The sequence below is a fragment of the Alligator sinensis genome, unplaced genomic scaffold, assembly GCF_000455745.1.
Source record: "Alligator sinensis unplaced genomic scaffold, ASM45574v1 scaffold1035_1, whole genome shotgun sequence".
NCBI lineage: Eukaryota > Metazoa > Chordata > Crocodylia > Alligatoridae > Alligator > Alligator sinensis.
In genome coordinates, this window is record NW_005842555.1 from 619,526 (window position 1) to 636,622 (window position 17,097).

Consider the following 17,097-nt stretch of genomic DNA (forward strand, 5'->3'; position numbering starts at 1 on the left):
CTAGGTGCGGTTACACACCTGCCATATTTCAGTGGCAGATGAAGTGACTCCTCTCTGCAGTTTGTATTTCATTGGCTTGAAAGGTGACCTACCCGGGGCTTGAAAAATCGGGTTGGTCTTAACCCACGCATGGGCTTAACCCAAGCGTGCACTGAAGTCGTACTGGCCCATTGGGGCAAAAAAGGGACGGGGCCAGGCTCTTGCACTGCACCCTAACCCAGGGGCACCCGCTGCAGCTGGCACGTCCCCTTGCACATCCCATTTCTTGCATCCAAGGCTGGTTTGAAGGAGAAGCAAGCTGCTCCCTGGCTACTTCTCCCCCCTTGTTGGCCACGATTAACCCTAATTTGGTCCTTTGCATTTATTCTTATGTCCTTCAGAAGCCAAAACAATAAAGGAAATGCTCAAGCACCGCAGCAGGCCGTGTAGGAAACACTCACCAAAGCGTTCTGGCAACCTTATGGAGGAAGAGGTGCATCTCATCTGCAACTTATAGCTCCCTTTCAAGGAGGTGGCATGCAAGGAAAGCCCAGCCAGATGGTCCTGCCCTTTGTAACCTTAAGCTATTCTTCCTTCAGGAGAGCAGCAATTGTGCATCTGGTTAACTGAACCATAAATGAGCTGACGGGGGGATCCCTAGCACTCGGTCCATCTAAACCACTCGTGGAAGGCTCTTTTTTAGTGTCTCCAGTCCAAGGACGCTAGCAGAGAACAGACACCCACGGGTCTATTGACACACCAGTGACTCCAGCGAGAGCAGCTGATGCGGGCATACGCTGAAGTGGCGAGCGTGGGGACTGCTAGCGAGGGAGCCGTGAAGCGTGAGCGGGTGAGTGTGAGCTGCAGACACAGCGGGAGCTGTAGTATAGACACATCCCGGTAAAGCCCGTAACGACAGACTCTGGCTCCTTCATTCAAGTTTTCCAGCCTTATCATAGACTCATAGAAAATGCAGGTTGAAAAGACGTCAGGACGTCACACCTCGTCCAACCCCTGCTCCACGCAGGACCAGCCCCAACTACATCATCCCAACCAGAGCTTGGTCTAGCCAGGTCTTCAAAACCTCCAAGCATGGAAATGCCACAACCTGTCCCAGTGCTTCACCACCCTCCTAATGAGAGAGGTCTTCCTAATATCCAACCTCAACTTCCCTTGCTGCAGCTGGAGCCCATTGCTCCTTGTCCTGTCATCTGCCCCCACTGAGACTAGCCCAGCTCCATCCGCTTGCTAGTTCAATCCCTGCAGTTATCCAAGATGCCAGCTGTCTCTCACACACACAGACACACACACACCCCCCCAGGAGATGCCAGGCAAAATCCAGGCAAGAGAGAAATTCTGCGCTGTCACGGCCCATCCTCCAAATAGACTCCAAAGCCCTTTATTGCACAAAACAGAAAGTTTCTTGTAGTTTGCCGTCCCCCTGCACCAGCTCTCACACACTCTTTGGCAAACGTACAGCCCAGATGCTCACACACAGACATGTCCCACCAGGTATAAAACAGCCTGTGTGTGTGCACACGTGCTTTTGCCACCCGGCCTGCTTTCCAGCAGCTCTTTGATGGTGCACAGTACCACTACGCAGGGGCACCGGGCAGGGCTTGGAGGACATGGGTGCAATACCAAGGAGAACAAGGTAGGCAGCATCAGTGCAAAAACGGAGTCATTTTCCCTGCTAAAATCTCTGCCCCAAGGCTTTGAACTGCTATGTAAGACCGGCATGTAATGTGCCTGAGTTTTTGGGGACTTGATCTCCTAGCAATGCCCTGCCTCTCATGGAGAGCGCCGGGGCAGCGCGGACACGGAGGGGACAGAATTACATACTGGCTAACCAACTGATATCCCTTGCTATATGAAAGGGAGACAGGGCACTCGCATCATCTGCATATCCAACTATTAAAACACTGGTCAGTGAAGCACCGTAGCAAAAGGAGGACACTTAAATCAATGCAACCTTTTTATATACCTCAGTTCTTTGTTTTATTGACCACATTTTTAGGAGGTGCAATAATGTCTTAGCGACTGACACAAAATAACGGCAGAATAAAAAAGAGAGCAGTAGTTTCACTGCAGGGTAAGAGCGTTGAAGCAGGGGTATGAGATGGACGGGCTTTCTGGAGGGGGGACAGGGGGCAGGAATAAAGGAAAGAATTTCCTAGACTTATTTTGCGAACCGGTGGGTCAATTTATCATGGGGTAAGTATGGAGCTTGAAAAGCACCAAATGGTTTATTGGCTCTGAAGGTCAGATAACTATGTTATATCACATTAAATAGGTTAGGGTTTCCAGGGTCTACAGGGTTGCATAACAATTGCAGGAATACTTATAAAGTCTAGTTTATACCTTTAGCGTTAATAGCTTTCTAATCCTTTACCACAAATTTATAGTTTAGCTATGGCAACACATCTTAAAGATTAAAGGTATGTGACAAATAGTTCATGTCCTTTAATAATCAAATCACATAGCTTAGATCGGGGGCTTATCAGCCTTTTCCCTAGTCTATGGTTTCATAGGTAGAAAATACTTTATATCCCTATTACATGAATGATGAATGGGACCATTGGTTATGGGCTGTTATTTGCTTGGCTGTAGTCAATATGTTTTCTTTGGACAGGGATTTCAGTGATTTATTTCTCTTCTGGCCTTATCACTTATTAACTCGGGGCAGACGGAAAAAAGCCAAGGTTGTGAATAAGGCCTAGCGCCCATTTAGACTTCTAATGCAAGAGAAAATATTCTTTTTAATGATCCAGCTCCCTTTTGCTGCGCCGACCCTGATTGCACTCCCCTCTCACTAGGAAATAAAGGTCATATTTCTTGAGAAGTGTATACATAAAATATGCAAAATAATATGTTTCCTTCACAGCCCGCTTTATTCTGACGGCAGCTGTAATTGCTTTCATTCTGCAGATGTCCTACAGGTACGCTGTCTACTTTTAGTGGTTGCTTTTTTGCAGAGCATTATAGCGAGGCCAGTGTTTAACAAACACCAGCGAGAGCGGGGCTCGGGGAGCCGACGAGCACACAAAAGGGTTTCTCCTGGTTACCCCCCCCCAACCTCCTTGCTGCCTGTAAGCGCCCCTTTCCCCGTGAGCCCACCCTTCAACCTCCCTGAATGTCTGCAACCTCCTCCCAGGAGCTCAGCCAGTTTATTGCTCCACTGTGGAAGTCTTTAAAATGTTTTTAAAAAAACCCAGCAAAATAAATCATAAATGCTGGAGTTCTTTTATTTGGAAGACCGCTCCTGATCACCACACCCAGCAGAGGAGTGTGTTTGGGTTAAAACGCTGTGTTAGCCAGTAGGTTTAAACGTGCGGTCTACCCATAGACCAGCACAAGCTGAATGGAAAGGCTAGTGGAGAGCGCGTGAAGACACCTAGGTCTCCCCAACTCTGCCACAGACTTTTGGGGAGACCTTGGGCAAGTCACTTACACCACCCACACAGTGGAGATAATATTCCTCAACGGTTGCGAGGTGGCCTATAGCGCGGGGACGCTCCCCACGCTCTGCCCTGCATCAGGCAAGGAAAATCCATTCCTGGACTCGACCAGCGCCGAGGAAACTTTCGCCGTTCTCTAACCACGTCCTGACACGGCAGAGAGGAACAGCTGCCTTGGCACAGTCTTCCCACAACCAGATGTTTGCTGCACAAGCTATTAGAGGCAGAGATGAGTCGTGTGAAAAACTAAGGCATTCCCATCGTCCTATGGCAAGGTCTCATTTCAGAATTCAACATTTTCCTGGTGATCTGATGAGACAGATCAGGTAACCAGGCAAAACATGTTTTAAAAATGTGTTAATTAAGTTTGGGGTTTTTTTCCCCCCCCTATTTTGTCTTTAGAAACAAGAGAAGCAAATAACATTCCCCAATTAAAAACATATTGTTTACATGGACTTGGTTTCTTTCTCCTTTTCCTAATATGATTATGCTATCACCTGTTCTCAGACCTCGCCAGGGCTCCCAGGAGACCGGGAACAGCACCGCGGTCTCCTCTGCACTACGGTGTAACCAGTGCCGCAGCACCCGCGTCTCCATCTCATGCAGAACAGCGCAAGGAAAGGCGAGAACATCCAACCCCATCTTTACCCTCAGCTCTGACTTCAGGTGCGTTTCCCGGTGGCATTTAAAACCCGAACACTTAGGAACACTTGATGCTTTTTAGTCTCTTACCCCTATCGAGGTGACTTGCCGAAGTCAGAGATACCACTTGGTGTTAATGACATATCGCGCTCGCTTGCTGCTACCAGACCTCACACCCAAGCGTTTTCCTGCGGAAGAATTTAACACGCAGACAGGTCGGAGCAAAGCCCAAGGCGGCACCAAAAACGCCAGCCTTTTTCTTACCGTGCCGTTCTCTCCTCATTTGTACTCATCAACTACTTAAGTGTTCAGGATTTAATAATAAGTGCACCCGAATGGGGCAGGGTTCAAATACAAGGTTGTGCACTAAGATCCCCTGCCTCTTGACTTGACATTTTGGAGCAGCCACCGGATAATACAGTTATGGCCAAGGTTAGCTGGCACGAGGGTTAAGCGCCCTCCCAATGGGATCGAGCTACAGGCTCCAGCGGGGCTCTCAGCCCCTCCTGACAGCCAGTCTGTCTCTCAGCATCCTTTTTTTTTTCAGTCTACAAGCTCCAGAAACCCTCTTTTTGAAAGCAGGCTGCTTCATTGATTATGTCTCCTCTGAGCCTCGTGAAAGACATCGGCGCCTTCTCGAGAAGAGCAGAGTTTTCCCACAAAAGAAGCCATGAAATCTCCCAGGCTCGACGGTTTCGAGACTCAGAGATGTATGTGCAAGCGGTCCCTGCCTGCAGCAAACCTTCCCGGACCTGAGCAACAGGTTTTGCACTTAAGGACCACGTTTTTAAAGGGTCTCGGAGACGTTCCTCGAATGCATTACAACACGCGTTTCGCGAGCGGGGGGCGATACGAGGTGGGGTTAGAGGACACGACTGAAATTGCAGCGGACGCGTGTCTTCACTCCAGGCTTACTTTCGGGTGATCAGGACTGGGTTAGCCTCGCCGGGGCGTGCGAGCAGCTACGCTGCAAAAAAGGCACTGGGGGCAACACTCAGATAAGAGCCTGAGTTCATTGTGCAATGACGGCACTACCTCGAGGCATGTGTTGTTGGGATGCATTTTAACCTACCGTCTGTCCTGTAACTGCCTCAGTTCAACCCACGCCCCCAGCCGTCCATCCTGACCCGGGAAGCTCTGCTGTCCCTGCAGATCGGAGAGCATTCCCGCCGCGGCGCACCTCCTCATCCCTGCCAGGTGTGGGATGGAGGTAATGGACCTTGCAAGGTGTGGGATGCAAGGTAATGGACCTTGCATAGACTCTATACAATTTGGGGCAAACAAAAACCTGCTTTCATTTCCACGCATGCAATCCCACTCGGGTCCCAGTGTCTATACATGGCAGACACTTCCCGCCCAGGAAGTTACCTGGGCGTGCAGACTACAAGCGGAGGAAATCCACTGGCCGCAATCCCCTCACCCTCTGCTCCCAGCCCTTCTGCACCCAACTCTCCTCTCCCGACAAGCCCGAAGCGGTCCAGAGACTGACTCCTACAAGGGCTCTTGCTTTGCAATTAAAAACACGATACAGATGGCTACAAGGTGGGATATAAGCAGGGGAAGGACATCTCACAAGACTCAGGTCACCCTGAAGATCAATCCTAAATCTTTACAGTCACACGCTTAGTCCCAAAGCTACAAACAGAGCCCAAGACTGCGCCTCTCTCCCAATCCCTTGCTTCGGTTCGGAAACAAGAGCTGCAAAGTTTGAACCAACTGAGTATCTGATAGGAAATAAAGAATAATGGACCTTGCATAGGCCCTATACAATTTGGGGCAAACAAAAACCTGCTTTCATCTCCACGCATGCAATCCCACTCGGGTCCCAGTGTCTATACATCCCACGGATGAACAGCACCATTCAGGGGCCTTGCCTCAGTCTTCCCCACGTATCCAATGGGCATCATGAGACTTACCTGAACAAGAAGTTGCAACGCAAGGCTTAATTCATTACCGCTGGGAAAGTGCCGTGCAAGAAGGGCGCTGTACAGAAAAGGTGATCGGCTCCTTGGTACATTCACCTGCGCCGTCCGAGAAGCTAATGCCTGACTCGCAAGATGCGTGCACTTCTGTATTTTCCATTATTCAATTCCTAATAAACAGCATATCTGAAGGAACTTTAAACCCTGAAACCTAAGCAATAATTGCTTTGTAAGTGTCTGCTAATGACATGCTTTTAAGATAGAAAATAAAAAACTACATTTCCCTGGAAACACAATCAATATGGGTGTACTTCTTTCAAAAATACCTCTGAAAGCTAGGATTTCTCCCGGTGTATGTGACCTTGATCCCGACATGGCACATGGGCTCGGAGATCAAGTTACTAAGTTGTTTGCAGATAAAGGGAGAGGGGGGAAAAAAAGGGCTAAAATTAATGGGTCACTGGGTATTTTCTTCTAAGAATTTAAGTACTTAACAGTAAGGGAAAACAAGCAGTTTACAGCCAGGTGGCTTGAGGGGGTATTTTGTTGAACACTGATTAAAAATAATTTCTTCTAAATGAGACCTGACCACAAAATGGGCCCATTAACGAGCAGGGACATTCTCACTAGAAAGGAAACCATGCTTGATCGACTCCCAGGGTCGGTGGGTTTTCTCCTCCTCCTCTATTTATTTTTTTTCCTCTTTCCTTCTCCCCCCTTTTCTCGTGCTTACGAGCAGGGCAAATAAGCACAAGTGATGCTGAAATGTTTTCAGCCAAAACAACCGAGGCCGAGCTCCTCCGAGGAAACATTTGGCCTCTGTGGTTTTGTAATATGTTCCAGAGCACCGAGTGCCCCGACGAAGACGGTGAAACGCTCCCACCGATTGGAGCGACGCTGGGGAATGCGACAGCATCGCCACTTCCAATTGGTCCAGTTCCTGCAGGCCCATAATGAGCCTTGTAAAAAGCAAGAAAGAAAGAAATAAAATAGCGCTATGTGGGAGTTAAAACAAGTTCTCATGGGAAAAATGAATGGCAAGAAATTCTAGCTTTAAAAGAAACAGCTAATCTGCTAGTTTGATTGTTCTTCAAAACTTACAATGAACCAATAATCCTAATTAAAAACACTTGCCCTAGTTCTATAAAGCATCATAGCTTTTCCTATGCTTCGTTTGTACACCACCGTAGACTATTATTATTTTTTTTTTCCTGGTGCTCACTAACAAAATGCTGACTTTGTTGGGATGGCTGAGCTAATTTCGTGAACTCAGTGTGAAACCTTAGCTAAACAAAATTGTGGTAATTTTCCTTAATTTGTAAAAGTGATTGGAGTGCAAACAAAATTTTCCTCTTGGGTCAATCCTATAATTTTCAATTAACTAAAACTAATCGGCAGGCATGCACTGAACCTGCATTTTGTTTAAAGGGCTGGAAGGCATTTCTAAAGGTCAGATGCATTAATTGTTTTTATTTTATTTTCAGGTTTGCCTTCTTTAAAAAAAAAAAAAGAAGCAGGCCAGGTTTCATACGTTGTCTATAAAAGGACAGAGAAAGGAATAATATTTGGGGTAGGATGTTGGTCAGAAGAGAATTTATACATCTGTCCTATTTTTATGGCATATATACAATTAAGTGAATCTGCCTTTGAATGCGGCTGTCATTTTTGCGTCGTTCTTCATCATTTTCACTTCCCGAACAAAAAAAACGTTAAGCTGGAAACGGCACAAATAAAGCAATAAACTAAATGGGAATGCTGTTAATGCCTGGAACAATTTAGAGTCATATCAAGTCACTCTTCTGCTTTTGAACGGATAGCCCAAAACGTGCCTCTTTCTTCTTGGAAGGACTTAATTAAAGGTGATTCGGAAAGCCAAAATCAAAACCAATTGGGCTTGGTCCTTTTCCTGCTCCTTCACATGGAGAAGGGAGACATGAAAGTTTCCCCTGAAAAGAATATTTGGGGACTGGGTTGCCTTCTTGATTTTTTTTTTAATCTACATATCCCATCTGCCCAAGACAAAACAGTCTACGACCGGAGAAGGGTGAAATACCATTTAGTCATGGGAGTGAAAAATGAGACCGAGACAGACTTTTTAGTCAAACTATTTAGGATTCTCTGGGTCACGTCCTCAGCTGGTGAAAACTGTCCGTATAAGCATCCGACAATGGGAACCCTTGCTTATCCTTTGCTCTTGTTAATATTTATTTAGCTCCAATGACTAATTAAACCATTTGAATAAAGCACACGCTCCGACTTTTCCACCCATTCATTTAAATGCTAGCACTCCTACTAACCATACTCCGAGACCCAATGATCACCTGCATCTTGCGGAGAAGACCCGACGTGAACATTTCAGGCCCAATTTAACCAAAAACCCTGACGAAGCACGAACAAGTCTCTGCAGGGCACCGTTATGCAAACCATTCTGCATCAGTGAAATCACACAGGAACGGAGCTCGCCTGTTTGTACCGACACAGCCCATAATGCACCCTCCACCCACACGTGCACGCACATATGAGGCTGTATGTGCATCGAGAGCACCACACGGGCCACCGCGGGCTTGGTGAGTGGTTCATATCTGGGAGCTTTTCGAATAGTTGTTATACTTAACTTTCTCAGGGAGCTCAAGAGACCTGCCACAGCTCAGGATTTACCACAACCCACAAACACAGCAAGGAACCAAGGAGTATACAGTCCTGTATAGACACCCCCGAGACAGGTCTAGGGATAAGTGTAGTAGAGCCTGGTGCAATGGAAATCAGAGAAATCATAGAAATGAAGGGCTGGAAGGGGCCTTGAAAGTTTATCAAGTCCAACCCCCCTGCTCCTGCTCTGGGCAGGAGTAGTGCTGAGATCAAACGATCCCAGCAAGGCATCTGTCCAGTCTCCTCTTGAAGATTTCCAAGGTTGGGGACCGCACCACCTCCGTGGGAAGTCGACTCCAGATTGTGGTCACCCTTCCTATAAACACGTTCTTCCTTGCATCCAACCTGAAACCATCCTCTGACAGCTCATGGCCATTGCTCCTTGTCCTCCCCTGGGCCGCCCTAGTGAGCAGTTTTTCTCCCAGCTCCTGATATTCACCCCTTCCATACTTATAGATGGCCACCAAGGCCCCCTCAGTCCTCTCTTCCCCAGGCTGAACAGTCCCAGAGCCCTCAGTCTTTCCCCATAAGGTTTGTCCTCCAAGCCCTTCATCATCCTTGTGGCACTTGTCTGGACCCTTGCAAGATCCTCCACCTCTTCTTCGAAGCGCAGCGCCCAGAACTGGACACAGGACTGCAGCTGGGGTCTCGCCAGCGCCAAGTCGAGAGGAAGTATCACTTCCTTAGCCCAACTCTTATAAAGTGACTCCTAAGAGGTTGGCACCACAAGTTTTATATATATTATATAAAATATGTAATATAGATATAATATATCTATATAATATATAGATATCTATATAATATATTGATATCTATAAAACTATAAAATATACATATAAACCTATAAAACAATATAATATATATAAAAAATAATCTCTCTCTATTTTATATATATTTATATATCATTATATTTATATGTATAATGGATATTTATTTATATAGCTATATCTATATCTATCTATATCAGTGGCTACCAACCTTTTTTTGCTGCAACCCTAAATCTGGGTCGTGACCCCTGCCCCCAACTCACTCATGCCCAGTGGTGCCAGCAGAGCCCAGGCCAAGTTGGGATTGTGGGGGCAGCAGGTGGCATGAGCTGCGTGGACCACGCGCTGGGAGAGCCCCCCAGGCAGGATGGGTAGAGCGGGGGGCAGACCCTGATTTGGGTCGCACCCTGAGATTGGGAGCCACTGATCTATCTATCTATCTATAATGGATAGGTAGGCTGGTACCACGGGTTATCCATTATATATATATTTATATATTGATTGATCTATCTATCTAGATATCTCTTTGTATATCTTTATCTATGTATAGATATAGATATAGCTATCTAGATAGATATAGATATTTATCTATCTATCTAGAAAGAGAGTATTTTATATATATTATTTTATAGTTACATCTATCTATCTATTATTTTATAGTTATATCTATCTATCTAGATATATCTAGATAGATGTAACTATAAAATAATATATATAAAATAATCTCTCTAGATAGATAGATAGATAGATAGATAGATCTATATAAAATGGATGGCTAGGATACTGCTTGACTGTATTTAAATCCAGTTCTTATCCCTCCACAATGTGGTTTCACATGCTTCCTAACTATGTGGGATGCCCCATGGCCATGTATTTTAAGGGGGAAAATAAAACCCTTAACCAGTCCTCCCATGAGATCTCTGCATGGAAGAGCCTCCCCAAACGCACTGCCATCCACAAGCGTGCATGGGACAGCTGCCCAGCTTTCCTAGACGGCAGAGATAAACACAGCGGTGACACACAGTAGATGTGGGCAGGCCAGCATGCTCCTGCTTGGAGAGATCCGGCGACGTGGACACACTGGATTGCATTGCTCAACGGCGTCAGAGGAGAGTGCATAGCTGAGGGTCTCAGCCACGAAGAGACAGCCTTGCTTGTGCTGGCTCGCTGTGCTTCTTCATTAGGCCTTTGCACCTCTGTTTAGGCACGGACCCACTGCGCAGCACCATAATAATAAAATAATCTCTTATTTTCTCCTTGCTGGAGGAGGTAGGAGCAAATATACAAATGATCCCTGTTCCAAAAAAAAAGTGCATTTTTGCAATGACCTATAGCCACCCATTCACTAAAAATCAAACCTTACTATGAAGTTGCAAGTGATAGCAATAAAACCCAGGAGTGGCAGTCCCAGCAGCTGGGAGTTGGGTATGCTGCTTGCCCTGGTTTCATACATTGCAGCTGGTGCTAAAGCATTCTTACCGGTGTAAATGAACCTCCCAGGCGTTCCCTTGCAGAACTGCTTCGATTTGTAGGACAATGTGACTTCTACCACACCAGGGATGTGTCGGGGAGGCGTCTGAACTCGGATTGCATGAGGAGTAATCAGCTAGAAGAAAACATAGAGGGGGGGGTGGGAAAGCACTGTTACAAGCCGAACACTTCTTTAATAACACTTTCCTCGCGGATCTCAGTAAACAAAGCTTTGAAACGTGTAATTAACCTGTCAATGTTTGAATACAATCTTGATGTAACCCACATAAAAGCCAGTGACAACAATATTTACAAGCGTTCTCCTTCTCAGCCATAACAACATTATCTCAGTTGTCATACATGCCAAGCACTTGCTTCCTTCTATGAACATTAAGCCTGGCTTAGCGCGACGGCTCAAGCCAGCACACGCCAGATGAAGGTTTTATACTCCGGTGGTCACAATGGTGCCTGACTAACGCCCACTTTACAAACGGAGGATTTGCTAAAGGTTTGGACAAAGACCGTTACACTAAGGTTAAATCTATCGAGCACTTGGACTCTAGATGTGCAGGGGAACACATGCCATTTAACCACGTGGATCCCAAGTCTCCCACCATCATGTACATGCATGTGATGGTGCATTTCTCATGCAACTCTGTGCAAACCTGCTTTTCACTACTGGAGCAAACAGAAATGACTGCACAATGGGCATGCCTATACCAGCTCCAGACCACACAAAGAGCATTGCAATGAAGCACAGCACGCCTACTGTGTGTGCACAGCACACAAAGATGAAGGTAAATGTGGGTATCGCATGGGCCATGACACGTTTACTGCCAGATCATTTTCTCAGATATTACTCCGGAGTAAAGTTACACCGCTACGTTCAGTGGACACATGGCCCCCTCTCCCACGGTAGATGTATTACAAGACCTTGCCACTAGGTGGCAGGGAAGACAGTGATAATAATGTGTCTGCACCGAACAAACAGCCACCCAGGGGGGGAACGGAGGAGAGCTGTGAACACACTATACTAGTGTAATTTTACCCAAGGTAAAGTTAAGTCCACTTGTTCCCAGAGGTAACGTCACTCCAGAATCAAGCGACTTACCCTGTAGTAAGGCTGTGCAAGGCAAGCTCTTTCCATTTTCACTGCAAAGTCCATTTACGTGTCAAATGTCTGTACCCTCAGAGAAGCTGTGAGCGCGTGCCAACACCCTTGCTCTTGAGAGTGGTTATTTCGTGTGCCCAGTGCTGCCCTAGGGTGGTTACACTACCTTCATTTTGATGGCTAGTGCACAGTGGCTGTGTCTACACGAGACGCTTTACTGTGCAGTAGACTACTGCGCAGTAAAGCGTCACCGTTCACACATGCAGGCTTAGTCTACTGCGCAGTAAATTTACTGCACAGTAAAGCCAAATAGTATTAATTGCACGTGCAGATGCACCCACAGAGTGGGCACATTCTCTATCATTGCTCAAGGCTGTGGCAACATCCACCCCCATCTTGCCATGCCCTCTCCTGAGCCCAGACTGCCCTCTCAGAAAAGGGCTGTGAAAAGGTCAGCCACTTACTCTGCAGAGCAGCTCTAGGAGCCAAGCAAACACTTGGGACATCCAGGCAAATGGTCCCTGGTCTGCGGGCAGTGTGATGGTTGCGTCTAGAAGCGGGGCAAGACCCCAGTGGGAAGACTTTGAAGGAATCTCCAGAGCTCCTTTACCTTTGCCTTATTATTATCCGAGCTTCCCCATGACTTTTGAAGAGGCTGCCTGGAGGGAAGCATGCCACGGGGGCAGGAGGAGCAGTGGGGTGGATGGTGGGGTTGGTGAAAAGCCTTACACACGTATCAGAAGAGAAGCAATCCTTTACATTTAATAGAATGGGCTGCACCCCACAGCTCTTGTGCTGAAGGGAGCCCGACTGCCTTGATTTTAGAGCACGTCACTGGTTGTTCATCCTCATTACTGGAGCCAGTCACTGTTTCATGGCAAGCCACACTCTGGATGAAAAATTAAAATTAAACCTTTCTGATAATGGTTTGGGGTTTTGTTGGTTTGGGGGTTTTTTGTTTTGTTTTGTTTTTTTTATAAAAACTTTCTTTTTGGCAATTTTTTTTCAATTTTTGCAGACCAAAGAGGGGTTGTTTCCTCCTGAATGACAACCAAACACTTTGGAAAAGCATTTTCAAAAGCTATTTTTTTCTGATTTTTAATTTAAAAGTAGGCTTTAAAAATTAAAAGGAAAAGAAAAGAAATGTAATACATCCCTACAAAAGTCACTGGCCCTTTGTGGTCATCTCTAGTTTGTCTGTTGTGTGAGTTTTGAGCACAACTCCTAACACCCTCCCCCCTATATCTTAAGAATGAAAATCCCCAAAGACAAGAGTTGGCAACAAAACACTAAGGAACCGGGAATGCTGCTCAGAGATGCGGCCATCTCTCTTATGTGAATGAAATGCACCGCAAAAAGTTCCCATACATTAAAAAAAAAATTGATGGAAAAAAAGAAGTCAGTGCTACCGCCCCCACCTGTTCAGAAGAACGAATCAGACCCCCCAAGAAATCAAAAGACTGGATTAAAAATCATGAGATTTAAAAATAAAAAATCAGCAGGAGGTTCTTTTTATTTCCCTTTTGGTATTTTCAGGCTTACAAGCTTGTTCCTGAGGACCTAGATACTCACTTCTTAAAATGAAATGTGTCATTTAAAAAAAATGAAGCCCAGCTGACTCCAGGAGCTGGCACTTAGAGAAAAACAGTCATTGTTACAAGATATTTAGGCTAGGGGCAGAAATTACACACAGACCGGTGTAAGTGATCTGAAGCTGGCTCCAATCTGTAACACAACAGAAGTTCAGTGCACAGAAACCACTTTCAAACTAGCTGAAACTGGTTTAAGTTAACCTGGATGGATGCAGTATCAGGCTGAACTGATTTAGGTTAAATTGGTTTGTTGAACTTCTGTCCCGGGCCCCCTCCAGATTCAAGTTCACTCACGGTCCCCCAGCATCCCAGGATGCTTTGCACCTCCTCCATAAAGCCCGCCCTCACAGGATGGGTGGGCTAGCTTTGGCCCAAGCTGTCAGCTCCAGCCCGGCAGAGAGGTGTGCTCTAGCGCCCCCCGGCTTCTGGCCTGGGCGACTGCAGGCATGTGGCTGCATTTCTGGGATCAGAAGTGAATGTCTGTCCAGTTGCTTGTCGGTTCAATCTATGCTGGGTAGACTAACCTGCAAAGATTGAATCCATTCAACCTCAGGGTTTTTTTGACTGTCTATACTTAGCCCCTATGAAAGCACATGTATTGGACACGATAGAAAATGGGGGGGAAATAAATCTTAAAGAAAAAATTGCTAAGGGCTTTAAAAAAGAAAAGTTTCCAGCTTCCCCTTCCACATCACCACTCCAAGAGAGCTCACTGAAAGAGGCAGACTCTCGATGCATCTTTGCTTTCCCAGCCCTTACTGGTGTGGCACCACGAGAGTGGTCTTTCAGCATAACTCGTGGCATTTTCCAGTACGCTTCTGCCCCGGTTCTCAAGAAATGCCTAACCTATTTATGGGACGCTGTTACCAAGGACGGGCGAGTGAAGCCAGTTTGCTGGTTGGTTCTTTGCAAACAGTTTGGTTTTCCTTTGTTCTCTGAAGTAAATAAATGTCACTGTGTTTAAAGCCACAAGAACACAACTCTCTCGCCCACACGTTCCCAAAGGGGGAACATTATGCCTCGAGTCCTGTATTCCAGGACACTCAGGTTATATTTTGCTCTAATGTAGGCCTTGATGTGCAGAGAAAAGGAAATCTGAGTTTTATAAACCCACGGGCTCTCCAGCTTTCTGTGCAACAGAAAGAGCTTAATGCCATGAGTTTGCAGCGAGGTTCGTTAAACAGCTTTATTTACCATTATGTCTGACATGTAATATGGCAGCACTTGCGAACACCGATCAAAAACCAGAGCCGCACTCTTTTGAGCAGTGAAGAAGATGGGGGTGGAGGCAATGGTCTCTGGCTCCGACTGCCTGTCTACTAGCACCAGGAGAAGGAATGACTCGATCTAAATAGCCCTTTCTCTGCTCCAAGATGCAGGTAGGAAGGGAGAAATGAAAAGCACTAGCCAACAGTGAGAGGCCATGAAATCAGACTTTCCTGAACCAGGACGCTATATTTTAGCCACCCTGATCTGATGCCTATTCTTTTTTGAACTTGGAGATTTCAAGCAAAGCATTCACCTGATTCAGAAATGAGCCCGCAACAAAACCCCAAACCTACCTTCTTGTTCCCCCTCAAGCTTTGGGAAAATTGGGCTCTGGATTCAGGCATCAACCATGCAGCTAGCCTCATTCTAGACCGGGATTTTTAGGTAAATTGGTCTAATACTTGGCATCTGTATCAGCTGGTTTATATAAACTCACTTATGTCAGTTGGGACACATAATGGATTGGATTAAAACCTGAATTGCAGAGGTCTCCAAAACAGGGTGAGGTACGTGCCCTTTAAAATCCAAAACACATTAGGGGTTGTATTTGCGCAATAAACTTCTTTTCGTGGTTTGCTAATATATTTTAGACATTCTTGTGTGATGCAGCATCGTTTCACACTGCGGAGAGTGCCAGGCCACTTTTTTCCTTTTTTTTTAAAATGACATTGTATAAAGAGATGCTATTCATACAAGTCCCCAGCTTATTTTTGCTTGCTTGAGCACTAGTTTGTGGTTCCAGGCATGGTGACAATGAGTCACAAATTTAATTTGGATTTGAAGTGGGGGACCATTCAAACAGAGCTGATCAAAATGCAACCTCGTACCCACTGTTGGGGCTGGTCCTGCTTGGAGCTAGATGGTCCCCTCCAGCCTCGTTACCTATGGTTCACTCAGGGTAGTAAAGCTTTGACCATGAGAGAAGCCAGGGAGCATCTACACAAAGGTATACGCCTACATTTTCAAAACTGACCAGTGCTTTTGGATGCCTTCACTTCTGGATGCCCGACCGGAGATGCTTTCAAGAGCCCTGGGTTTTAGAAAGACAGTGCTCAGCCCCTCTTGGAGATCAGGCCTCAAAGACTACATGCAATGGCTGAGACACCCAAAAGCAATCATCAGCTCTGCAAATCTTAGCCGCAGATTTTGGTTCAGCAACATAAAGATTGCCGACAGCCTCCGTGCCCTGCGAGAGCAAGGAGCTGATGTTTCCAAGTCTCTCCAACTTCTCTCAGTATAAAAGGCAAGACTGAGTTTCCAGCTGACCCGGCGAATGCGCAGACTGCTCCTGGCAAGCGACTGCTCAAAGAAATGGCCCGTTTGAATAAACAGAGCAGAATACTTATTGACAAACTCATTTCAACTTATAGTCACGAGTATTTGCTCCAACACCTGACGCTAAGCGGTACGTTCTTGCGTTCAGGGGAACGAAACAGCCCAAATATTGGCCGTCGCTCATATAAGTTACTCACAAGACAGCCAATGCTGCAGTGCTTGAAAATTAACATAGGATTTTAAAATCGTTTTCATAAGTAATTTGGGAATTGCATATTAATTGAACTCACTGGCTTGAGGTATCTGCCTTTCTGCACAAAATTAATGTGACAAATTAAGTTTTTATTTAGTTCTCCTCTGGCTGAGAAAGGTTGTAATTATGTTAGAGTGTTTACAACTAAAATATATGTTTAAATAATAAATATGTGTTTCAGAAACCATTTTAAACCTCCTTCTTTACCATAGCCAACTCCATTTCAAGTGTATAAATATTTCAATTACAAGACTCAGATACATGTAAAATAAATTAAAGCTATATTATTTACATTTCAAATATTTATACTACATACAGTTTGACAGCAACAAATATATATTTTAAATGAACGGGTGGTTTTTTTTCATTTTCAATTTGAATCTGAAATGAGGTGGAATTTGCACTTTAAGTACCTGTATCTTGTAGGTACTCATACAGCTCCCATTGCAAGAGCATCTGAGCACCTCCTAATCCTTCGTGTCTTTCTCCTCACCGCACCTCTGGGAGCAGGGGCTAATCTTGCTGCAGGGTTGGAGATGGGGACCTCGAGCTGAAAGAAACTACGCCCTTTCCCCATTGCCACACGGGAAACCCATGGCAGAGCAAGGACTTCATCTTTGGTCTCCCGAATCCCAGCATTTGCTCTCACCCCAGAATTCAAGTTTTTCTTTGGGTTTCCTGCAACTCGGTCAAAACTAGCAACTCCAGGA

The 17,097-nt window shown here is 45.8% G+C and overlaps 1 protein-coding gene across 8 annotated transcripts in view; it reads right to left on the bottom strand.

The window, feature by feature from the left end:
- Nucleotides 1-17,097, bottom strand: part of EBF1 (early B cell factor 1) — a 284,814-nt gene that overhangs the window by 62,402 nt on the left and 205,315 nt on the right. For all 8 annotated transcript variants that reach the window (XM_025213870.1, XM_025213867.1, XM_025213865.1 and 5 more), the window contains one exon: nucleotides 10,897-11,023. In XM_025213870.1, coding sequence (XP_025069655.1) covers nucleotides 10,897-11,023 — 127 coding nt within the window. The remainder of the gene's footprint in view (nucleotides 1-10,896; nucleotides 11,024-17,097) is intronic.